General features: G+C 36.3%; 1 protein-coding gene across 2 annotated transcripts in view; it reads left to right on the top strand.

The window, feature by feature from the left end:
- Positions 1-27,250, top strand: part of myripb (myosin VIIA and Rab interacting protein b) — a 155,501-nt gene that overhangs the window by 114,528 nt on the left and 13,723 nt on the right. The window contains exons 4-12 of one of the 2 annotated variants that reach the window (XM_028434266.1): positions 1,167-1,303; positions 13,990-14,070; positions 17,254-17,351; positions 18,580-18,660; positions 19,109-19,270; positions 22,302-22,473; positions 23,399-23,931; positions 24,608-24,757; positions 25,196-25,834. In XM_028434266.1, the coding sequence (XP_028290067.1) occupies positions 1,167-1,303; positions 13,990-14,070; positions 17,254-17,351; positions 18,580-18,660; positions 19,109-19,270; positions 22,302-22,473; positions 23,399-23,931; positions 24,608-24,757; positions 25,196-25,834 (2,053 nt within the window). The remainder of the gene's footprint in view (positions 1-1,166; positions 1,304-13,989; positions 14,071-17,253; positions 17,352-18,579; positions 18,661-19,108; positions 19,271-22,301; positions 22,474-23,398; positions 23,932-24,607; positions 24,758-25,195; positions 25,835-27,250) is intronic. The other variant, XM_028434267.1, reaches the window with a different exon arrangement.

The raw sequence follows: 27,250 nt of genomic DNA, 5'->3' as shown, positions 1-27,250 counted from the left end.
TATTAACTTTTAAAAATGGCGCTATTTTCCCGTTTTAGAGACTGGGTTCTGCCATCTTGGCATCACGTGATTTATGATGTCACACGGCCCCATTTTCCTGTAAACATCCCATTGTTTTCTAATATAGTGAAGCATTCATTCTGCTTTTTAGGTCATTTCGATGCTTTTTCAGTCAAAATTACATTTTTTGCTGCTTTTGGTTGCTCTAAATAATCATGAAAAGTTAAATATAAAGGACTCCCACCCAAAAGAAGTTCTATTCTCAGGGTTTGTGTGTCTTCAACAGTCTGTGATTTACTCTCTAACTTAAGCCACCGGAGTGTGTCAGCGCACTGTTTAAGGGAGAGTAAAGGTTCCTTAGGAGAGCTCTTATTCTCTGCTTCATTGTCTACTGCGAAACTGCAGAGTTTGAACTGTCGCTCCCTGCATTGACAGATTAATTTTCAGGTCACAACTGTTTTCATCTTTTTTCGGAGAAGCAGAAGATGCACCTTTGGACGTACGAGGAAAGCAGTTTTATGATTCTAGAGCTAAAGGAGCTGAACATGTTAAAATATACTGATGGGAGAAAAACCCAAATTAAAAAAAAATGTTTTTAGCTGACTTGGCTTCACGCAGAAGTACGTGAATACGCGCTGTTTTGTAAAGGTTAGAAAATACGTGACAGTCGTTCATCTACAACAGTGAATATGATAGTTCCTCTTACTATTATTACTAGTAGTACTAATGGTAGTAATAATAATAATAATAATAATAATAATAATAATAATAATAATAGTATTTCAGAAAGAGAGAGAGCTTTTCTGCAGCACTGTTGACAAAATGCTGCGCCACAGCAGCTGAATGTAAAAGTGCAATAGTTTGTGGGTGAACAGATTTGAATGATCCAGGGTTCTAAGTTTGATTCTCTTTAATAATACACTTAAGATGTCTTTGTTTTTGGTTATTCAGCCCAGGAAAGTCTTTCTTTAGACATAAACAAAAAAACAACATCTCCTCATCTGCGCTTTCATAATTAAAACACCTTCAATTTAAGTAAAGTGAACACATTTTGGCTTAAACTGATTGTTATAATCATAGCGTAATTATAATAAAATTGGATATTTTTTTAATAGCCATCTGTTCAATTTTGAATAAATGTCTACTTTCTCTCCTGTTCTGTGTAGAGTTTTGAGGACTCAATCACTCGAATGGTATTACAACAATGTGAAGAGCCGCTTCAAGAGGTTCGGCAGTGCAAAGGTTTTAAAGACTCTGTACAAGAAGCACATCATTGAAAGGGGAGCGCTCTCCGACCTCCCAGGTAATCTTTGTTTTACTACCAAATGTGACCATTTTCCTTTTTTTATTCACATTTTCCAGTTTCATTCACTTAATCCTTGGCTTCAGTGTAATTGCGGTGCAGGATTGTCATGTACTTGGCACAGTTTCGGTCTCATTATGGGGGTTAGTTTGCCTCCCTGGAATTATTGGGGCTGTTCCCTGATAAGCATTTTTGGACAGACCACAGTCTAACTGAAATTCGACCCACCAGAGCATTTAGTCTGGCCCGCAGGAAGATTTTGTAAAGTAAAAATTCCTACAAAAACACAACTCTTTATAAATTACCATATGTGGTCATCTCACTCATGCAATAACGTGATTATTGACCTTTTCTTCCTAAAACTTGTAAAATTCACGCCAACATCACCACAGAATTGTGGCAAAATTACGTTGCAAATTTAGAGAAAACTAGTTACAAATTCATGGAATTCTTACCAGTTGCAAGTGACTTACAATATTTCTTACATGTGAAAGTGCAAACTGGGAAACCACATTTTTGGCCCTCTTGAAGTCAAACAAAGGTGTACATGGCCCTTTAAGATGAGTTTGAAGCCCTTGTCCTAACGGGAAGGCAGAGTTTAATATGCTGCAAGATCCGACACTTATTTGATTGGATCCAGCACCTTATTTTTTTATATTTTTTTCAGCACCTCATTTGCTTTTAGGTGTTTTAAATACATTTTGAATTATTATATTTGGACAGCTGTCTCTTTTGTTGAGTTGAAATCACTGGAAATGTCATTGTACACACAAAAATTGAATGTAAAAACTAAGCGCGACTGAGGAAGTGAGAGGGGAAGTCAGGCCACGACCCGACGCTACGTCTAAAGTGTGATTTTGTGCAAAAATTGTTTATCTGTGTTAACATGGGAATATGGTAGGAAATGGCTAAAAAAGAAAATAGGCAGTTGTATTTAAAGAGCTTTTAAGTGAAGCTAAGCCTAAGGTTGTTATTGTGGAAATCGCAGAAGAGAGCAGCAGCACAGCATCAGTTAGCGTAGCCTTAGCATCACCTGTAGCAATGATGCTAATGCAGGAGAACCTGCCTCCAACAGACAGGAAGAGGACTCAGGGACAGAGAGAAGAGAAGGTTAAAGTTCTGATATGGACATTAAAGGAGCAGTATTACATTATTTTTCACTCATCTCCATTTGTTCTAAGAACCCCAACAACATAGTAGTTGAGATTTATTTTCCCAAACTTTCCTATTTTCCAGAGTTTTTGCCCTCTGAAAAGTGACTTTTTGAACATTTCTAAAAATGGGCTGTTTTGAGGCCTACTTATGCATATTAATGAGGTTTGTCAGGGGGAGGAGTTTCCACTTGCTGACATCAGCGAACGGGGAAAATCTAACTGGCCCGTTTGGAGCTGACGGAAGGGAGGAAAAAGAACTTTTTCAACTTTGGCTTTCTGAATTAGGCTAAAGAGATGTATATCACTGTGACAAAACCATTATGAAGTTATGTTTTCATAATACCGCCCCTTTAAGACCATCGAAGCCAAAATAAGGTGCTTCTCTTGGCTTATGAAATGCAAGCCACGTCTCAGCTGTGAAATATGTCAAAAAGTTGCCAGGATACAAAGTTCTCCATGACGGTTTTTTGGTTCTTTTGGACAAATAATAGGTTTTCTGTTGTGCTGCTGATTCATTAGAGGAGTTATGGCCTCTTGGGTGTAAAAGTGAGTAAATATTTTGTATTTGTGGGTTTTTGTGTTCTAAAAGTTTAAATTTAGCGCTGTGCTTGGTGCGGAAACATGGCAGATTTTGACAGCTTATCCATGCTTCTTTAACGCTGATTCGTCATTCTTATAATAAACATTTAGGTTATTTGGCTGTTTGTGTTCATGTGATATTATTGGTCCATTTACTTAGCAAAAGGTGCTTTAAAAAAATGTTTTTCCGTGACATTAGTGCCGAAACAACACCAGTCTGTGTTCTGGGACCTGATGATTTACAAATGAATCACTGTGGGGAAAAAATTGATAGGGAGAGATAGATATTATGTCATTTAAAGATGTCTATATTTGTGGCTGGACTCAAACACTTCAGGCGGTTTGAATGCGTGAGTCCCTTTGGTCCTTTGCTGCCTGTTAATCTCTGCCTTTGGCTTTTTTATGCCCAGCCGGTCAGCTTGCCCTGCCTCTGACCCGCTTCATATAATATTGTTTTGACCCATCTGCATCATGATCAGTCTGACGCATTATTTCATACCCAGCTATATGAGGATTAAAGAGAGGAGAAATCAGGTCAGACTCCAGGTCCTGATGGATGACAAATAGAGATTTTTATTTGGTTAGACGCTAAATTATGTCTATAATTCAAAATAAATGAAGTCACAAAGCAAAAATTGGGATCCCAAATTAATCAAAAAGTGAAACCACATATTACAGCTGTGTTATTCTATTATCTGATCATAAGAATCCAAAACAATCAGATTTGATTTGATAAAACTGACCCGGAAAGCTTCAGCACAGCTAAAGTTCAGCACAATTGTTTTTTTTCTTATAGTGTTTGAAATAAATCAGAGCGATGCTGTCCATGTGATCTAATGTTGATGTGTGAGACCAAAAAATGCAGTGAAAATGTGTAGTTTTGTGTGTTTCAATGGGGGAAAACTTCATGTATGTTCAATTATCAAACAAAGTTTAAGGAAAGCTACTTTTAGTGATAAATAACTTTGTTTTTTAGCCTTAAAAATGACTTAAAATATACTTTTGTCATTATTTGCTTTATGCATTTTTTTAAATTAAGCATTCTATAGAAAAAAACTGAATCAATAGGGAGGTAAACTTGTAATTGCAATAATTAAATCCAGTGGTTGTCAACCTTTTCATCCATAAAGTCAGCAAAATGATGGTCCATTGTTCTATGAATCTGTGATAACCACATGTATTTATTTATCTGAATAATTTACACTATTATCCAGGACGTTTAGTATTCTTTGCACCTTAGTATATAGTCATCTTAAAGATGTAAATCCTTATTTTAATTCGAAATAAAATGGGTTAAAAGTGACCAATAATAATAGTAAAAGGTGGTGAAATGGGGTTTTAAAAACCACAGAAATTGATTAAAAGTGGCCAAAAACTGACAGAAAAAGTGGTAAAAAGGGTTCAAAGTGTCAATATTGGCATAAAAGTGAAAGAAATGAGTGAGGGGGGGTTGGAATAATTTAAAAAGTTGGGAAAATTAGTTTAAACTGGCAATAAATGGGCAATAAAAGTGACAATAATGGAAAGAAAACCAATCCAACATATTTTAAAGTGCTACAGAACTCCCCCCCCCCAAAAAAAATAAACAAAAATAAAGTCTTTTAATTTAATTTGGGTACTAAGTGTCTGCTCACTTCACACTGAGGCTTCTCAATCCGTGTATCATTCGTTCATTTGTTTTTCATTATGTAACAAAAACATGAAAAACTCTTTTGCTTCGGTACAGAAAACAAAAAACGGAAAATGAACACCTTTATTCGTTTTCTCCATTACTGATTTGCCAAAGCACGTGACCCGGAAGTGTACTCTCATTCGACGCTAACGGCTACGCTAACGGTAGTTCGGCATGACAAGATCGCTGCTCCCAACTGTGCATCAGAAACGTGTCCTTTTGGCTTTAGCTGGTGTTGTGCACAGAACCTCCTCACAGACATTTCGGAGGATTTAGAGACTCCTAAATGTTGCAGAGCTAAAGATATCTCGGAATATATAACGCTTCACTTCCGGGTCACGTACTTTGACCAATCAGTAACGGAGAAAATTAATAAAGGTATTTGTTTTCCGTTTTTGTTTTCTGTATCGAAGCAAAAGAGCTTGAATTTGAAAAACAAGGCGTTTTTGGTTTTTTCATTTTGGTTTTGGAAACAAATATCAAATAATGAGTGTTTTTTTTGTTTTTCACATTTTTGTTACATAATGAAAAACGAATGAACGAATGATACACGGATTACTTTAGACCAGTGATTCTCAACCTTTTCAGTCTGCGACCCTTAAAATAAAGCTTCCAGAGAGCGGGAACCCCCACTGTAGCTGAAGGTGGTTGAACACAGACATTGTTACATAATGATGAACGAATGATACATGGATTCTTCTCTTTAGATTTCATCATCTCTGTCAGTAGTGGATTCCCCATTATTGGTTGGATACTTTCCCAGATCTCACTGATCAGACCACACTCGTAATTGTCCGATACGTGCATGGCTGCGGTCGTTCTATGGCCTTCCGTCTCGCTGTCTTCCATCTTTTTTTGAGTGAATAGTTTACGTCTCGGTTCTTCCTCCTTTGTTGTAAGATTCAGACTGAGGGCACTATCCAGCGCTGTGAGGAGAAGTCCTATATTTCCACTCAGATTAAGGACGAGACATGAAGGGAACAGTTAGATGCCGATTGTTATTCACATCAACTCTGCTGCGCTTCCCTTCAAACAGGAATAAGGAGCCTTTAGGCAGCCAGTATATCAGCACCAGATTGGAAAGAATCCAATTGGATAAAGATGTTGCTCGTTAGAAGCTGATGTTACACCATTTCACTTCAAGTGTGCTCCGAGGTTTGATTTTGTGTCCCCGAAAGTGTTAGATTACTAAAATAGGCCGAGTCATGCATTCATAAAAGCCCACAGCTTTTCCTTTCTTCGAATCACATCCCCAGTAAATATAGATTGCATTTATTCATTTGATCGTGAAAAAGAGATTTCATCTTTTATCATTCCCGGAGAGGCCATTGTTAGGAAATAATTTCTATAAAAGTGTGAAATGCCAGCTGAGGTGGCAGACGGAGAGATGATGTGACTGCATTACATCTGTCATGTTTCTGACGAGAACGCCTGACCTTTAAATTAACAAGACGGATTTGAACTTCCATGTTTGGAGACTGTTGAACATCGTGAGCAATGTCTATCATCACCCTGCATGTGTTTATGTGTGTTAGGTTAGGGATGTCCTGTTAAAACCGTTTCAGGGTTAGGGTTAGGGGCGTACAAAAGCCAGATAGCAAAATAATAGGTGTCACACGTAGGAGGTGGCAGCGCACATTTGGATGAGAGATCATCCAAGCTCAGCAGAGCTCAGAGGGAGAGAGGAAAGGCGTTTACGAGACAGAAAATGGCGCTACGTACGAGAGTTGACGTTCCCAGCAGCGCACACTCGACCAGAGCATGTGTGGAACTCATGGATAGTGTGGCGATGGTGAGATAAAACCATAAAAAAAAACGGGGAATGCAGCGACACTCTGCAAGTCTGGGAGGAAGAGGAAGTTGCGTGTGTGCAGACTGACGGGAGAGAAAGTTGGAGTAATGCCAAAATACAGTAAGAAATCTATTCAACTCTGACCCAGATAGATAAATAACAATAATTTTGCCATCAAAAGCCCTGTCTCAGTGTTTTTTTTGTTTTGTTTTATATAAGGAAACAATGTTCAGATGTTAGAGTTGTCACTAAAGCAAAAAAAATAGCTTTCAAGTCACTGACAGGGTTTTTTTTTTTACAAAAAGGCTTTTTCTCAGCTTTTTGCTCTGAAACTGAAGATTTGTGTAAAACTTGCTCTATTCAACGGCTGATTACAAAATGAGCCAGAAACAATTGTTGAAAGTTAGAGACTTCAATCTTTCAGAATCTGGTGTCAGATTTCAGATAGTCATAGTAGAAAATATTCTGTGGGTCTTTAAAATCAGTCAAAATGCTAAAAAACGTCACTGAGGGGGGTAGAAAATCTGAAAATGGCTGGCACTGAATGAGTTAAAGGAACTTAGGGCAGGGATTGTTAAACAAGTTTGGATGAACTACGGCCGGGCCCACGGAACGTCTCCGCGCCGAATAGCACGTACCACGTTCCCGAGAATTCAGTCAAATGACTCTGTTCCACCGAGTAAAGAAATGGGGCCCCCTGGCTCCCTGTGGTACATACGAAGTAATGGGCTCCATTCATATATCGGTATGTGCCAATGATTCGGTACCACCAACCGTCGTAATATTTCACTCGCAAATACATTAATTAATAAGAAACCATCTGTTTCTTTATCTAGCGTATTTATTTTCTCGTAATTCTACGAAAAATAGAAAAATCAGTTAGTGGCCAATTGATGGGATTGAAACACGGCTGGGTTTGTTTACTTTTTGCTTCTCCTTCAACCTTTAATAATGTGAACAGAACAGACGTCCTAGTGGTTCATTGTTCTGAGGATGGAGCGTTTGCTGCCAGATGCTGCATCGTAATTGACAGGAAAGCGTTTGTTGCGTCTCCTGCTGTCTGCATATCATTAAGTGATGTACTATTACTGTTTGTTCCATTAAGTTCACCATAGCAAGCAATTTTAACAGAACTGTACACCTTCTTTTTTAATTATTGTGATTATTTATTTTCTTATTTGTTTATTTTATATGGAATGTATCCTGGAGAGCATGTGCCGTACATGGAAAAGTGCAGGATCATTAGATCAGTTGCTCTTTTTGCTTCATGTTTATTTGACTTTTTGCTTCTTTTTTTGTTTTTCTTGTTCTTTCTTGTATTCACTTTGATTAACAGTAGATTTAGCAGTAAATCCTTTTTTAAACAGTGAGTTCTTTCACTCCTGCCTGTAAGGAGAACGCAGCCTGGTGTAGGAACGTCAGAAGCATTAAAAACAAACATAAATCTTGTGGTTGACCCCGCAAAGCCAATATCCTGTACTGTATCGTAACATAAACTCAGTTTATCTTCCCAGACCTCATTCAGAGAGATGTATTTGAGTTAAAAGCCAAGAAGCCAACAGGGTGAAAACTGAAGGTACAGAGAAAATTGTATTTTTTTTTCCATTTATACACTTTAATGCAGAATCACTGCCAGATGTGTAACATGTGCAATGTGTTGCAGCATTCTATATAATATAGTGCTCCAGTACGGTGCTTTCCACCCACGCAACGACCATTGCAATGTGGATCTGTTGTGACTCAATATAAAGTTCACTATTGCAGCAATGAGTCTTTGTTATGGGATGTGTCAGGAATGTGTCTTTGCATCTTATTCTGTCCCAGTTGCTTTTTCCTTGTAAACTATAGACTCATAGTCGCACTGTACATTTTTAGTTTGATCAGATTAAGATATGGTTAATTTAGTGAAAAGGGGGGTATGTGTTGATTTTCGTGCATCCTTATTTTTCGTCCATTTTTACCTTCTAATACCTCAGGAACTACATGAAATGTGGTATAGTAATACAGCTCCACCTACTCTCTCAGAATATATGAAAATATCTGCTATACATCCTATCATGGGGGACATGCCAGACCCTCAAAACTGTAAAAAGGTTATTGTGTGTTTGGGTCTGGAGCATGTTTGTGACCAATAATGGTGGCAAAGGTGGTGAAACGGGATTTTAAAAACCACAGAAATTGGTTAAAAGTTGCAAATTAGAGTAGACAAAAACCATAGACTGTAAAAAGAATGGACGACACACTCTCACAGGGAAGTGAAGCTTTTATTTTTAGAGCTCCCCCCGCTGACAGGTCATAAACCCCGCCTCCTCAATGATAACAGATGGGATGTGGGTTAAATTGTAACGTTAAAATAGTTGTCACATAATTTTTTTTTAAACATAAACTCTGCTGTGATCATTAGTGATTTTCACCTACATTGTGTTCAAGTGCTCATTTTTCTGTAAAGTTTGTTTTAAATAAGTTATTTGGGGTTGAAAACTGGGATTTGACGTCTTGCGTAGCGTAGCTCTCTTTGTGAATAGCAGTTACGTCGTGAAGGAAAGCCGTGACGTTTTTTCGTCTTTTTTGAGCTACAAGTACTAGTTCTAACCTCTGTGATCTGATCAAGACGTTGGTAGAATTTCCAGTGAGAAAGAAAGATACTTGTGTTCTTGGCGTAGACGGACTGCGTAACTCATCAGGGCAGTACGCTAAATGGGTGGGGCGTGTTACCAGGGCTCCTCCCACCGGACCCTACTGCGCAGACTCTGGCTCCACCTACTCTCTCAGAATATATAAAAACATCTGCTATACATCCTATCATGGGGGACATGCCAGCTCCTCAAAACTGTAAAAAAGTTAGTGTGTGTTTGGGTCTGGAACATGTTTGGTCCTTCAGTAAACTACTTAGCATATGTCTCAGCTCCCTGTAAGTTGATCAGCTTAGAGCTATGAACATAGACTGTTCACATCACTAATGATTAGTCACATATATACAGTGGTTGTTGAGTGACACGCTCTTGAAATCCCAGAAAAAAATCATTTTTTTAAACAATTTTCATTGGCCCATAACTGCATGTGGGAATGTAAGAAAAAATGTGACCTATATTTTAATTTATTGTATAAAAGTTACTCTTTCTTAGGATATTAAACAATTTTTCTTTATGCAACTTCTTTCATTTTTATTTTGAACCCCATCTTTGGTTCATTTCACCAATTGTGAATATTTAAAATTATTTACATGAGGTTATTGTAGCTTTGCTCTGTGTCTTATAATCTATTTGTTGTTTAGCAGTTTTTCACTAGTAACATAAAAAATATTAAAAAAAATTTTGAAAACATAATATTTGTTATGAACAAATTTCTCATGTTTTACATTTTCTCTTTTTTGGGGGTGTTTTTCCTTCAAAACACATGAATGTACAGTATATCCATCATCATTAATATAATAATAATTCAATCTTGATACCAACGCAGTCTCCGACAGCCACTCACCTCCTAAAATGCTGTGGATAATCTCTCAAACTACTTCCTCCATTCTCAAACCCTAATCCAGCTCCAACCAAGGAAAGCACTAGATGAACACCAGGGAGGAGCCAGTGGAGCGTGTAATGGTCTCAGTATTACACCGTTCTCTACCAGACTGATGGAAAAAAGAGCCGCGGGAAGTGAAAACGAGTTACGAGAAAGTAGAGCAAGGCCAACACATGTTTAAAGTGATGCTAGTTTAAACTATTTATGTGGAAAGTTGAATAACCATGATATTAAAGAGCAATGGGATTTCTTATAAGCAGTCAGCAGTGATGAAAGTAGCAGATATTCACTACTCCGGGAATGCATCTTATCAATTCATGGGTCATTACATCAAAAACATGTTTCTAAATCACTTTTTTACCTTAAACTTTTTACTTGTATTTCCAAAAAAGTGTGGAAAGCAACTTTTAGTGAGTTTTAGACGTCATTTCACGGTTGACACGACTTTTCTCGAGTGTTAATTCAGTTTTTTCTCGTTCCAGAGAACATCAAACAATGTTTTTATCTTGTTGATTTGGTATCACGCCTGTAAATCAAAGTCATGCAATGGTTTTTCACACATTTTTGTGATATCTCAAAGCTTGTAATGTCACAGAGGGTTTAGCAAACAACCGTTTATTTATCAAAGAAAACTTCAATATTTATCTGAAGGAATAGATGAATATGACCATCTTTGATTCTAATGTGGGTTTTTTAATTAAACAAACAAATACATAAATAAACGCTGGTGTAAATATTACTTTCCACTTTCAAAAAAAGGAACACTTATTGTTATTATTCCTTCATGGTTGGAATATTGTAAGTAAGTAATATTTATTTATATAGCACCTTTTACAGACAGGAGTCACAAAGTGCTTCACAATGCATACAGTGCATACAATACAATACAAATTACAGTTGCAGTCACAAAAATATGATGGTCATAAAACAACCCTTTATCACTGGAATTTTTAAAATGCTTTCTGAAACAGATAGGTTTTCAGTTGGCTCTTAAAAGCATCAACGGAATCAAGCAGACGCAGCGAAAACGGAAGATCGTTCCAGAGCGTTGGCGCGACCGCCTGGAAGGAGCGATCTCCTCTGGTCTTGTAACGGGTACGGGGGACCATGAGCAGGTTCTGATCCTGGGACCTCAGCCTCCGGGAGGGGGTATAAGGACACAACAAGTCTCTAATGTAGGAGGGAGCCTGACCATGCAAGGCTCTGAAGGTCAGCACCAGAATTTTAAAATTGAAACGGAAAGTGACTGGAAGCCAATGAAGGGCTTTTAGAATGGGAGTAATATGGGCCCTTTTGTTTGTGCGAGTCAGTAACCTCGCTGCAGAGTTTTGTACCTGCTGGAGACGAGACAGCGCCTTTTTGTTTAGACAGGAAAATAGGCTGTTACAATAGTCTAAACGGGAAGACACAAAGGCGTGGATAATCATCTCAAGATCATCTCTGGACACAATTGAACGTAGTTTAGAGATTTTCCTCAGTTGGTAAAAACAGTTCCTTGTCAGCAGTTTAGAGTGGTGCTCTAATGACATTGCTTTGTCAAAGATAATGCCAAGATTTCTAAGGCTTGTTTTAGAAGACAAACTCAGGTCGCCCAAATACTGGTGAATCCCTGGCAAAGCGTCATCAGGGGCAAATGTTTAATGCATAAAACTGGAATGTTTAGGATTACTCGGCCATCGCTGCATGTGGTTTCTACACCTCTACGCTCCAAAAAGTATTAAAAACTGGCAGAATGATACACAAAAGAAGACAACAACAAAATGACTACAAATAAGTTAATGAAAAATATGCAAAAAAAACCCAGAAATGCACAAAAATGACTCAGAAACACACAAAATATCTCATAACCCACAAAATAACAAAACTATACAGAATGATGGAAAACAATACAAAACAAAAACACTAAAAACACGCAATAATACATGAAACGACAACAACAACAATAAAAGAAAATGACAGAAAAGCTCAAAAAACAACAACAAATATACACAAAATAACAAATAATGACAGAAACATACAAAACAGTAAGAATACACAAAAAAATAATGGGAAAACACACAAAAGAACAACAAAAACATGTTGTTTTCTGTATTAATGCTCAGATTGGTCCTCATTCTAAGCGATGTTATGAATGTTGATAATGTGGCCCTAGGTGTTCTACATGATGATTAATAATATTAAACTATATACGTCAGCAGAAGGCCTCTGAATGATTCCTTTAAAAAAACATTTTCAAACCAATAGTATATAATATTAGTATAGTGTAGTAAAATAGTATAGTATATTAAACAGGATAAATAACAATGTAGTGTAATGTGGACATCCAGAGGCCTCACTCCCTTTCTGTCATGTTGGTTTGGAGATTATTTACGACTCAGTCTGATCAACGCTTCATAACTTTTATTGTGAGGATAGATATCTAAAACGAGTTAATGGGTCGCAGAGGGAATATCAGGATTGTGAAGGCAGGGATGTTGTATCTGTTACATTTCGTCTAAGCTTTTATGGCTCATTTGTTAGAGCATGAAGTTTAAAAATGCTCTGGTTCCGGTAACGGCGACGTCGCCAGGGGTGGACTGGCCATCTGGTATACCGGGGGTCGTCCCTGTGGGCCGTGGACCCAAAGTGGGCCGATCCGGTCCGCTACTTTCTTCATTTTCTAAATTCCCTCCAATGCAAATCATAAAAATGTAATAACAGGTAGCAAAAAGGGCAAAAAAAAGAGTGGAAAGTGACCAAAATGAGCAAAAAGCAGTAAGGATGCCAAATATTTGGGCAAAAAAAGATGAACCAGGTGGTATATAATGGCAAAGGGTAGCTTAAATGGGCAAAATGTGGCAAACAATAGTGGAAAAAAGAAAAAAAATATGAAACCAATTTGGAAAATTATAAGGGAAAAGTAAATACGTGGTATTTATTGGGCAAAAAGTAGTATTTTTGGATGAAAAGTCATTAAAATGATTTAAGAAAATTGATAAAAGTCTCTAAAAGACAATGAAAATGGAAAAAAAAGGATATTTATTGGCAGCTAAAATCTTAAAAAAGCGTCAAAACTATCCAAAAAGGGGCAAATGTGTTTTTTTTATGCATTTGAACAAAATATAGATTTGATATTTAAAAAAAGATTTGCAAACAAAGAAAAGCTTTGCAAACCAAAATAATGGATTTGTAATAAAAAAAAATAAATACAAACAAAACTATTGTTTACGTTTCCTGAAGTTTTGAATGTGTTTCAACTTCAAGCTTGTGGGCGGGGCCTGATGTTAGATCTCTTTTTATTGGTCAGTTTCAAACAAACCAAAACTTCAGGAAATGTAATCAAATTGTATAGTTTCATGAGAACTAATTTTTGATTTGTAAACAAAAACAGCATTTGACTGCTTTTTGCCTCTTTTTCAATTTTTTTTTTTAGAAAATAGTAAGAATTGTTTTGTTTGCAAATCTTTTTTTTTATTTAAAGTCCATTATTTTTGTTTAATTGCATAAAAAAGACACACAAAACATACAAAAATGGGACAAAGGAAGTTCCAAAATAGCCTAAGGGGTTAAAAAGTTTCTCCCTTTAAAGATTTTCTGGGGAAATAATAATTATAATTAAGACATAAAGAGCCACATGTTGAGAATCCCAGTCCACCCCCTGGACGTCGCTTTATTGTGAAAGTTCTTGGAGCTCCGATTCGACTTCGATAGAGAAAACAAATAAATAACAAATAGTTTGATGTTTACACACTTGGAAACGGAGCCTTTTGATAAAAGTCAGCATGTGAAGAGCAAAGTGAATTATTGGAGCGACTGTCACTTCTACTGAGAAGAAGAAACAAAACAAGAGAAGTGACAACAGTGCCAAAAACACGATTTAGCAGCGTTCTGTGGAGTGTAACCTACTTTCAGTGAGGCGGTGTTTGTAATATTTGTTCTGCAGTGACGGGGTCGTGGTTTTCTCGCTTCATGAATGATATTTTCTCTGTTTCAGAAAGCAGCGCGCACGAAGGAAGCAACGACAACGATGGCAGCGTCTGTGGCAGCGACTCCCTCTTCTACAAACAGAGTGAAGGTGAGCGTAATTAATAATTCATTACAATTATGGAATAGTTATAATTGTAATTTTAAAAATCTGTTGCTGTCCTAATCATTATTAAATTGCAATTGATTTCAGATAATTAACTTTGTAATTGTAATTGCCATGAAAATGCTATAAAAATTGTCAATTATATTTTCATGCAACACGGTGGAACCATGTTACAGTTCTATGTACAGTCCTACGCATCTGTAGTTAACAATTATTAAAATATGATTTATATCAAGCTTTCCTACATTTTACCATCTATCTATTAAAGCAAGGAGTGTGTGTGTGTGTGTGTGTGTGTGTGTGTGTGTGTGTGTGTGTGTGTGTGTGTGTGTGTGTGTGTGTGTGTGTGTGCGTGTGTGTGTGTGTGTGTGTGTGTGTGTGTGTGTGTGTGTGCTACATACAGTAGCTACAGCTTGGTTCAAAGCTGTGCGACGTGGGTTTTGTTTAAACTGAAATAGTCCATTTAATTAATAATTTAATTTTTAAAAAAAGTCCTTTGTCACGTGGCGCACCCACACACGTACATCTCAAAACACGCCCTCACCAATATTTATAAAAAACTGTACACAAAACAACAAGAGAAATGCACAAAAATATACAAAATGACTCCAGAAACACACAAAATTACGACAAAATAACTGTAAATATGCACAAAAAGGTTCCAGAAACACATAAAATGACTTCCAAACACAAACATTACAGAAAAATACACCAAACAACAACAAAACTATGAAAATGAGTAAAAAAAAAACTAATTATTTATACAAAAAATACACAAAATGACAACAGAAATACACAGTAGAAAAAAAACATATTTATCATGCACATGTCTCATAGAATTAAACCAGGGAAATCACACACGCTATTTTACTTTGTACCCACAAATCTACCCCTTTATAACACTACAGAGTATGTTCACCTCTTTGTACATCCAACCTTCAAACACAAACTCATTTGACCATAAATGACAACTTTACTTAAGCTCCTCCCACTATATGAATACATACTTCCGACAGGCACTGTACTAGTTAAAAAAAACATAAATCTACGAGTATAATGACGCAAAAAAAGGCTCAGACGCCCACACTAAAAATATAAAACCTATTATTTCATTGATTATGAAGCCTAACAAGTTAATCAATAGATTGGAATTAAATTAGATGATAGATATTTGTTTTAAGTGTATTTTACAGCTGATTTAGGACTCGTTAGCATAAGGAATGCTAACAGAAAGCTAACACAAGAGGAAGGTTAACTTGTATTAGGGAATTTATTTTAGGCTCAGTAATTGTGATTAATTGTAATTGAACTTTAGTAATTGAGAATGTAATTGACTTTCCGAGGATAAATATGAATTTTAATTAAACTGTAATTGGAAAAAATGCTGATCGCTGTAATCGTAATTGAATTGTAATTGAACAAAATACTGATCGCTACAATTCTAATTGGAAAACAATACTGGTCACTGTAAACATAATTTCATTGTAATTTAATTGTAATTGGAAAAAATGCTGATCGCTGTAATCCTAATTTAATTGTAATTGGAAAAAATGCTGATCGCTGTAATCCTACTTTAATTGTAATTGAAAAACAATGCTGGTCACTGTAATTGTAATTTAATTGTAATTGGAAAAAATGCTGGTCAATGTAATCGTAATTGAATTGTAACTAGAAAAAATGCTGGTCACTGTAATCATAATTGAATTGTAATTGAAAATGTAATTGTAACTGAAAAATGTAATTGACCCCAACACTGAAGCAGAGGTCATTTCTCCCACTTTTATGATCCATTCCTCCTGTGAATCCATTCGTCCCTGTTTTCCTCTTTTCTTCATCTCCTCTATAAACATCAGGGTTTGTGTTTATTGCTTATCAATGTGTGTGTGTGTGTGTGTGTGTGTGTGTGTGCGTGCGTGTGTGCGTGTGAGACGTATATTAACCACGTGCACATAAAACCTCAGTCCACTTTTTAATCATTAAATGGCACACACACATTCAAATTCCCACACGGACCTAAAGGACATAAATTCACCAGATGCTCATAAAAAACCTTCTAGCGAGCCATCAATGACTTTCAAATTATGCGCAATGCACGTGTGTGTGTGTGTGTGTGTGCGTGCGTGCGTGTGCGTGTTCAGGTAAGTGACACTGTTGAGCCAGTATTTTATTGTATTTTCTTTTCTTTCATTAAATAGTGAGGATGTATAGCATTCTCATTAGTGTTTACCACATGCTTCATTATTATTATTATTATTATTATGGAATGGATATTTGTCCAATTACTCTAATTTTGTTGAATTTTGCCGAGCAGTTTAATAATGATTGATTAATTGACAATTTTTCAAAAATTCCCATTCAAACCTAATGGGACATTGACATCAAAGGACAGTTTCCATAGCGACCCCTGCTGTTGGTCATGATATACTGACTCCGAGCGGTTCATCTTGTGCAATCTCACTTGCATTTTTTTTAGTTGTCTAGTTATATATACATAATAACCTTTATAAAATGTTACAATATTATTTTAATTAATGTTATTATATTATAATGTAATTCTATTATTAATTATACAATAATTTTGTATTTTTTTTCTTAACCATAATTTATTATTTGATACATTTAGTTTTTTTTTTTTGTTTTTTTTCAATTCTGTTTGAAAATTCTGTCACAAAAAAAAAAAAAAACAATCAAAATAAAACTAGAATAATTTCATTTCCTGAATAAAATGCAGGTGAGGATGCATAAGATGAACTCCTCTGAGTCAGTATAATCCAACCCCTCTAACAGTCTATGTTCATAGCTCTAAGCTGATCACATTACAGGGAGCTCAGACCCAAACCACGACACACTTTTTTACCTAGTTTTGAGGAGCTGGCATGTGCACCAGATAGAATGTATAGCAGATATTTATATATATTCTGAGAGAGTATGTGGAGCTGTATTATTATACCATATTTACATTTTCTATGTGATGTAGATCCTGAGATATTGGAAGCTAAACATGGAAGAAAAATAAGGACGAGCGTAAATCAACACATACCCTCCCTCACTAAATTGGCCATTTCTCAAAAGTATTCGTCAAATCAAACTAAAAATGTACAGTATGACTATTGAATTATTAAGGAACAGTTGGTCTGTGTGTGTGTGTGTGTGTGTGTGTGTTTCCAGGCCACAGTATGGCAGAGACTCTCACCGTCGCCCTGCGTGTTGCTGAGGAGGCCATAGAAGAAGCCATCGCCAAAGCAGAGGAGTTCAGTGACAGTCTGGTGAGACGCCATTTCACTTCTATCTATCAATGATCTCATTGATTTGTGCTTTTTGGTCAGCGTTCGTCAGGGTTGGGATCAGTTACCATTTTTAATAACAGCAACAATAATAACCTTAACCAGCATTTTTTCCCAATTCCAATTAAAATTATAATTATTTTTCCTCTGCATATGATTGAGAGGGAGATGTTGTTGTTGATGTAATGTGTTTGCTGATGATTTTTAATGTTTTTACTGCTGACTTTAACGTTTTTTTATTTATTGATTTTTAAGCTGTTGAATGTTTTCTGTTGCATTTTTCGATCATGTAAAGCAGTGATTCTAAACTGGTGGGTCAGGACCCAAAAGTGGGTCGCGGACCTGTACTGGGTGGGTCGCAGACAGCTGGTCAAAAATAAATAAATAAGTACTTAATGTCTCTCATGTTGGGTTACACTTGTCTTTTATTTTGAAAGAAACTGTTTTTTTTTTTATTTTTGACAGGCCTGTTGTGAAATGCTTGTTGCACAGGCAAATATATAGATTTATGTTTAAATAAAAAAAAGAAGATTAAATGGATTAATAAGATTAAATTTGGTTGGTTGAATTCTTAAAAAAAAAAAAAAAGTGGGTCACGATTTAATGACGGTGGCAAAATTGGGTCGTAGGGTGAGACCAGTTGAGAACCACTGATGTAAAGGACATTGAGTTGCGTTGTGTATGAAATTCACTATGCCTTGCCTGAGAGTCAATTACAATTACTAAAGTTCAATTACATTTAATCACAATTACTGAGCCTTTCATAAATAAACTCATAAAACGTAACCTTCCTCTTGTGTTAGCTTCCTGTTAGCATCTCTAATGCTAACGGGTCAGTTTTGACCCACGTTTTAAATCAGCTGTAAAATACAGAAAAAAACATTATCTATCATCTAATTTACAGTTACAAAGTCAATTATCTGAACAGATTTTTTCATTTACAATTATGTCATAATTGCAATTAATTATTAATTGCATAATTATAATTATAATTGACCCAAACCTTGGCATTTGATTTTGATTTAATTTTATCTCAAACATGAACACAATAGCAGTGTATCTCACAATGAGAGGGGAAAACAAATTATAATAGCAATAAAAAAAAAAAATTAAAATAAATCAAACAAGGCAAAGAGAGAACAAATGTTACCGAAATCCTGCTCATTAAATATATATTTCTGTGTGTGTGTGTGTGTGTGTGTGTGTGCAGGAAAAGCAGAATGAAGCCCGATATCTGCGGGACCATAAAGAAGAGCTCATAGAGGAACTGGCCACTACCATTGTACAAAAAGTAGGTTGGAAATAATCCTATTTGTCTCGGAGCCTTTGATGCATTTCTACATCACTTTTTAGTATTCAGACCTCATACACTGCTTTAGGAAAAGGGCAAAGGTTTTTTGGAATTAATCCTGCATGTGATTACATTAAAATTCAAATGTGTTCTGCTTTGATTTTAATCATACACATGTATTTGCATACAAATAACTGGAATGATCACAGTTTGCAGGTGTGTGTGATTGTGTTTCTGTCCTCCACGCCGACAATTAGGATTAAAAACAAAGTGCAAGTTTTAGCGTGTAATGCTTCAGAAAAATTCAAATCAAATCTAGATTATTGGTTCAAAAACCTGTCTTCATGGGATATTTCTTGTGTTTGAACCAATAACGCAGTTGCAGGTTTGTGTTTCTTCATCTTTTTAACAGTGTGTGTGTTCCACTTTTTGTGATTTTTCTTCTCAGATCATTCAGAGGAGGAAACGTTCAGAGATGCAGACGGAGTATGACTTTGTCTGGCCTCAGTCTCACTCTGTGATACAGCCTGGAGATCTGCCCTCTTCCTCTCAGCCACACTCTTCCTCACAAGGACCACACGACCCTCTAAAGACCTCCTACTCTCTGTGGGTGAGGCTGCACTCAACCCGTTTACCCACAGCGTCACCCACTATCTCCCATTATCTGCGTCTGTCTAAGCAACATAGGCAACTGTCGGCCCAGGGGCCACATGGTCGAAGTTAATGAGCAAGATTACCCCAAAAACACACAAAATGACAAAAAGAAATTAGGAAAAACGACAAAAAAAACACACAACATGACTCCAAAAAACACACTAGATCTAGATGACTACAAATGAATAACTGAAAAATTTACAAAACAACTAAAAAATGACTCCACAACACACAAAATAACACGCAAACAGAATACAGAATGACAGAAAACAAAATGACAACAAATATGCACAAAATGACTCCAAAAACACACAAAAAAAACAACAATAATACATGAAATGACAACAAAAATGACAGAAAAGCTCATAAAAGAACAACAAATTTACACAAAACAACAAAAAATGACAAAACATACAAAACAACACTAAAAACACACAAATAACAACATTAATACATCAGAGGACATGAAAAATAATTTTTTAAAAAAAAAGATAGAAAAGCTCACAAAACAACAAAAAAATACTCCAAAAAGTATTCAAAAATGTCAGAATAATACACAAAGAAAACAACAACAAAGAACTCAAGATTACTCCAAAATGAATTAATGAAAAATATACAAAAAACAACAAAAATTATTCTAAAAACACACAAAAACAACGACATATCAAACGACAACAAAAAAGACAGAAAAGCTCACAAAACAACAACAAAAATACACCAAACAACAAAACATGACATAAAAACACACAAAACGACAACAAAAACCTTTCGTTGTTTTCTGTATTAATTCTAATATTAGTCCTCATTCTAAACGATGACATAAATGTTGATAATGTGGCCCTCAGATTGCACTGATCACTTTTTTGTGACTTCTCATACCACACAAAACAACAAAACTATACAGAATGGCAGAAAACTATACAAAACGACAATATAAAAGTGCAAAATGACTCCAAAAACACACAAAACGACACTTAAAACACATAATACATACAATAACAATAATACATCAAACAACAACAAAAAGAAAAGAAAATGACAAAGCTCACAAAACTACAACAAATAACACAATATACACAAAACAAATAATAACAGAAACATGCAAAACAACGGCAAAAATACACAAAACGACACTAAAAACACACAAAACAACAACAATAATGCATCATTTGACAACAAAAAGATACAAAAATGTCAGAAAAGCACACAAAACAACAACAAATACACAAGAAACAACAACAAATACACACAAAATGACAACAAATACACAAAAAACGACATAAATGTTGATAATGTGGCCCTCGGATCAAACAAATCACTTTTTTGTGGCCCCCACAGTGGTAAAAGTGCACAATTTGTTTTCGCCACAAACACACACAATTATAAATGTCTATCGTCTCCATTTTGTCGGACCAGCCTTTGTCTCTGTGGGTTTAAAGCTTTGAAATGTATGGAATGTTGTGTTGGGCAGAGAATCTTTCCAATAACAGGGATCACATTCCACAACATGAAAACTGTACGTGTACTACAAAAAGATTCCACTTTATGTAACATATTACTATTAAAATATGTTCAAATCTATCAGCCTTTCCCTGTAAACTCATATTATTGCGTTTATTACTGCAATACTGCTGTTTGTTTTCCATTAGCATACCGCAATCAGGGAAAATGAGGAAGCAAGGTAATGAAAACATAAGGTGCAACTTTATACTTATACTATATCCGGCCCTTTAAAAGTATGACTTGAGTATGCCTACTGTGCCCATCGTGTACACATACAAAATGTCCCCATATAGCAGACATAGGCAACTGGCGGCCCTCGGTCTAATTTTATGCGGCTCCCAAAATAAACGTACAAAATAACAGAAAAATACACAAAACAAGAGCGAGAATACATTAAAAAAAACACACATAATTATAACATTGCAGGAAAATACACCAAAAGACAAGAGAAAAACACACAAAACTACTAAAAAAATGAAAAAACGACAACAGTAATACACAAAATTACTCCAACAAGTATACAAAATTACAGAAAATTACAACAAAAATACACAAAAAGACAAGAAAAATGTGAAAAATGACACAAAGTACTCACAAACAAGCAAAACGACAACAGAAATACAAAATGCGCAAAATACACAATACACAATATGACTCCAAATAACATATTTTACAGGAAAAATACACAAAAGGACTACAGAAATACACAATATGCTTCACAACGAGCAAGACAACAACAAACATACACAGAATGAGAGAAAAACACACAAAATGACTATAAACACTCTTTGTTCTTTCCTATAATAATGCTCACATCGCTCATTAGTCTAAATGCTGACATGAATGTTGATCATGTGACCCTCTGATCAAACAAACACATTTTTTTCGGCCCTGCTGTGATAATAGTTGCCTACCTCTGCCATATAGTACACACCCGGGTATTTCTCGCACATTTTTCATACTATTTAATGTGAACGCACTACATACTCATTTTGACGTTAGACTTAGGATGATTAGTACGTTTGTATAACATTTACAACACAGATATTGTATTTAGTTGCCTCTGATATTTGTGCAATAAAATGCTGCTAATGTGAAAACATATTTAATGAATGAAGGCAGGTGTTAGCATGTAGGTCACTGCAGGGGTCATTAGTCAAAAACTTAAAATAACTCATTAGGAAGTGAAGTGTAAAAATAAGCCTAATTTTTTAAACATTGTCTTGTAGGAATTAAAGCTTCTAATGAAATATAGCCATGCTTATGTGTGTCCTTTTTTATGAATTAAATATATTGATGTTCAAAGATGTCCTGGTTTCTAGCTCCACCTGGTGGTGAGACCCATTACCCAGAACCTTCAAGTAATTTATCTGACACTTTAAAATGTTATTAAAAAAGATTTTTTCAGGTGTGTCTTTATTACATAAACCCAATCTTAAACATTAATGTGATGTGTGTGTGTGTGTTCCATGTTCTCCTTGCAGCGTTCCCGCTCAGCGTTTTCTCTCACCAGCGACGACTCACCAGATAAAGGTCCTGAGGAGAACGGGGCCCGGGCTGGAGCCACTGATATTCAGGATTGTTCCTCTTTGAAGAGAGAAGCCAAAGCTGCTTCTTTACCCAGCTGGAAGAGCATGGACCGACTGGACAACTCAAGTAAAACATCACACATCACGCATCCTCACACCAAGATTCATCTGACAAACTTCACCTCTGATAACATTGTTGTCACATAATATGTAGGTGAACCAAGGCAAGGCAGATGTATTTGTATAGAGCATTTCATACCCAAGGCAATTCAATTTAACTTTATTTATATAGTGTAAAATACAACAAAGTCATCTCAAAGCGCTGAAATATAAAGTCCATAGTAAGAAAGAAAAAACCCAACACGAGCCACATGAACAAGTATTTAGCGACAGTGGGAAGAAAAACTACCTCTTTTTTATAGGAAGAATTCTCCAGCGGAACCAGGTTCAGAGGTGGAGAACATCTGCTGAGACTGGTTGGGTTAGTGAACAGTAGGACAAACAGAAGAGGATAGAAGGATAGTCCATCCAAGTGTTCTAGACTAGTTGAGCCATGAACCATTGATCAAGGAACCACCAGCTCCAGCATCAAGACACCTGAAACAGAAAAGAGAGCCCTTTATTTTAATTTTATTTTATTTTATTATTTTTATTCAGCTTATATTCTATCACTCTTTGAAGCAATTTGAGCAGGATTGTTTATTTTTTTTATTTTAATTATTGGTTTAATGGTTTATACCAGAATTTACCAAAAGGCTATTTTTTTATCTTCAGTCCCTGGACAGAATGTTCGATTGTCACCCTAAAAAAACGTGTTAAAAAATACGTTTTGGACATTATAATTTTCTCTTTTTTTTTCATAATTAATTTCATACCTTCATAATTTTCAATTGGTTTAAATGTACAAAGGTTTATTCTGTATTAAGGCTACATTTTGGTAAGAGTTGCAGATCTCTGGTGGTAAATATCCCTGAGGTCAGATTGACCCCAAGGGTAAAATGTGTACATATAATAATGTAATAGGAGGGGTAATAAAACGTTCCTTTTCTCAGGTGCGTCCTCGGTGCTCCAGAGTCCAGACGGTAACTGGTTGGCCCTCCACAGTTCCCAGCTGTCCAGACCCAGTTTGCTGACCCAGAGGAAGAGCCTGGTGTTCAGCGTGCTGGAGAAAGAGTCCGGCGTGGTCTCCGCATACGACGAGATGGGCTCCGACTCCGAGGACGACAACGAGAGCGGCTGGGGCGCGGCCCTCAGACAGTTCAGACGTAAAATGTCAGACGAGACGTACTACACGGACTCCCAGCACGACCCGGAGTGGACGTACACCCAGCACCTCCCCGTCACCTCCCCCTCCTCTGGACAGTACACCAACACTGAGACGCTCAACTCTGACTCTGAGGCCTCGTCGGTGTTGTCGGCGTGGCCTCGTAAGCCCCCGCACCACCTGTTGAGAAACAAAGGCTCGTCGGACGCTCACCTGCACCCTCATCACCACCATCAGCCTCTGTACCAGCAGCACCTTCACAAGAACTTCAGTCCACACGCGGTCCACTCAGAGGCTTTGGACGTCAACTTTAACCCTCAGGTTGTCCCTGCATGTGAACTAGTTTATACTAGTTTATATATATCACAATATTACAGGAAATATTACAAAAAATTTATTACTTATTATTATTTAAAGATTTATTTACAACTAAAGTCAAAACAACACTTACATTCCTGAGTTTCTGATTGGACAGATTAACATAAACTAACCAACTGTTTAATCTGCTGGATTAGATATAGATAGATAGATATACAGTAGATAGATAGATAGATAGATAGATAGATAGATAGATAGATATACAGTAGATAGATAGATATACAGTAGATAGATAGATAGACAGATATAGATTGAAACTGTAGATAGATAGATAGATAGATAGATAGATAGATAGATAGATAGATAGATAGAGATTGAAACTGCAGATAGATAGATAGATAAATAGATATTTATAAAAATAGATGGATAGAGACATATAAATAGATATAGATAAGGATAGATAAGGATAGATAGATAGATAGATAGATAGATAGATAGATAGATAGATAGATAGATAGATAGATAGATAGAAATTATAGATGTAGATATTTCTCCACAAGGGACATGTTTAAGGTTATTAGGTAACCTTAGATAACCTGGGTCTGCTGTCAGATGCAGAAGTTATTGCACGTACAGTATTGTAATGTAATGGACTTTTCTTTTCTCTGACTGTGTCCAGGTGATGGCAGACAGCAGCGAGGCAGAGGAGAGGCAGCATGACCCCGTCAGAAGGTCACGACGACGCAGGAAAAGCAAGAAAGAGACAACCACAGATCAGCACAGAGCAGGAAGTCAGAGCCACAGTCAGGCCCTCTACCCTATCGCACAGGTATACTTTCATACTTTCAACACAAGCATTATTAATGCTTATTACTACTAATAAAGGACCTACCAGTGGTTTTTACATGTAATTCCAGGAGAACATTGGCTTTTTATATAATATCATCACACTTGCTTCAGTTGGTGTCCATACATTAATTCATTAATTCCTGGCTTTATAGCCTTCCCTATTGAGAATTGGCTTTATATTTGATGTAAATCTCTGGGGGTTTTTATGCCGACTACATATTTCTTTATCTAAAACATCATTTATCGTCACTCAGTATGAAATATTTCCAAAAACAACTAAGAATCCTACTTCATTCTGGAAAAAAAAAAATAGCAATGTAGGTCATGTCGAAGCTTTGAAAAGCATTTTCGGAGAAAAGAGGCTGGCGCTAAACCGGTAATGTTAAATGGTAACGTTGTTGTTTTATTTGAATTCCAGGAGAACAGTGGATTTCTGCTCAACGCGCTGCTCAGGAGGAGTCTGAGTGAGGATCAGCCGGTACCAGATACCTCATCAGACATTTTCAAACCAGACGCCATAACCCCTGAGCCAGAGGAGCCGGACACGGTGGCCCCTAAGTCGCCTGTCCCCGGCCTGCCTCAGACCCAGTCCTCGTCTAGAGAACTTCTGGATGAGGAAATCAGGTCCAGACTGAGCCGGATGGTGAGCCACACCAACAGCAAAGACAACAGTAAAGATACGCCTGAGATGGAGAGCACCAAGAGACCCGCAGACAACCAGGTGGGAACAGGAAGTGACCGGAAAAGAGAGAAAGGAAGTCGGACAGATGCTGAAAGAGAGAGGAAGCACGTGTGTGGAGAAGTGGAACAAGTGAACGGGTCGGAGGTGAAGAGTCATGTTCATTCTGTGAGAGAGCGACTGGAGGACAGGGAGCGACTGGAGGACAGGGATCAAAGGAGAGGAGATAAAAGAGAGTCCCACAGACATAGTAGGAGGAAACTAAGAGGAGATGCTGAGGAAACAGGACACAAGGGGGCAACACAGAGCAGTGGATCCTGTACCAGTACACCTGCTGGTACGCCTTCATCCCAGGAGGGGGCGCTATCCAACAACCAGGTATTTACATGTGTTATTCTGGTTTAATTTCACACAGATGTATTAAACCATCCCCAGTGTCTCGCCTGTCTGCTTTTCACTTAACCAGGGTTATTCAAGCTTTGGGTCATGACCCCATGTGGGGCCGCCTGGAATTTAAATGGTGTCACCTGAATTGTCTTATAATTTAATGGAACAAAATGTTACTGATTAATTATTTTTTTTAGGTTTTCTTTTCAAAATGAAACACATTATTACTATTATTACTATTTTACGTTTTCAATTTCTCAAACATGAATCTAAAATATATTATGTAATATAGGATTATATATATATGTATAAGGTAACAAATAATAATAATATAATAAATAATGTAATTTAAAAATATATATTAGATTACTTTTTTATTTATTTCAAACAAAGAAAACAAAAATATTCTCAACACAATTATAATATGGTTTAAGTCAATATTTAGACTTTTTTTTACCTTTATCCTTCTACGTTATAATATTCAAGCAAGTGTTATGAAATGTCTAGTAATTGATTTTCTTTTTAAAAAATAAAACAAAATGCACAATCTTAAACAACTGTATTCAATATTTTCACTTTCTCAAATATAAATATGTAATATAATAAATAAAATATTTTTATATTTCGAAGACATAATGAGAATATCATAAGAAACAAAGATAAAAAAACTCTCAAAACAAATTTAAATATATTAAAAATACATTTTAAAAAGTACTAATCCTGGCTACTCCTCGTTTGTAACACAGTACAGTATAACAAACATGATCAAAAACGAATTCTAAAAGGAAAGTCTTTGGGGTTCGCCAGAAATTTGTGATATGAAAATGGGGTCACGATCCAAAAAACTGCTCTAAATGTTCTGTTAAAAAAAAAAAGCATTTCTTCCTCGCCCTCCTTCCCTCTCCAATTTTTCCTGTATGTGCTAATTGTTGCGCTGCTTTGTGCACCATGCATCCTCGTCTTTACGTCGTGTCCTGTTTGTCTCTCTGTGTGTGTGTGTATTCTCTGTGGATGTGTGTGTGTGTGTGTGACAGCTGCAATACATTGATTTGGAACAACAGAGGAGACTTCACTTGTTCTCTTCTGTCTTACGTCAGGTGAGATGTGATATGTAGAAGCTAAAGACATTTGTTGAGGCTGCATGAATTTAGATGTCAATAGAACGGCGACACACTAACATTCATTCATATACAAAAGCTGCACGTGTTAGAAATACATTTAGATACTGCCTATTTTATTTTATTTAATGTTTTTTTAGATATATTGTATGCAGCAATTTGATATATATATATATATATATATATATATATATATATTTTTTTTTTATTAATTTTTTTTTTACTTGTCTGCACATGCTGTCAAAGGTCAACACTACAAAAAGTGCAATCATTATGAGACAGCAATGCA

Source organism: Gouania willdenowi, chromosome 20 (genome assembly GCF_900634775.1).
Source record: "Gouania willdenowi chromosome 20, fGouWil2.1, whole genome shotgun sequence".
Taxonomy (NCBI): Eukaryota; Metazoa; Chordata; class Actinopteri; order Blenniiformes; family Gobiesocidae; genus Gouania; species Gouania willdenowi.
The sequence above is the reverse complement of the archived record's forward strand: the minus strand, read 5'-3'. Positions and strand labels throughout refer to the sequence as shown.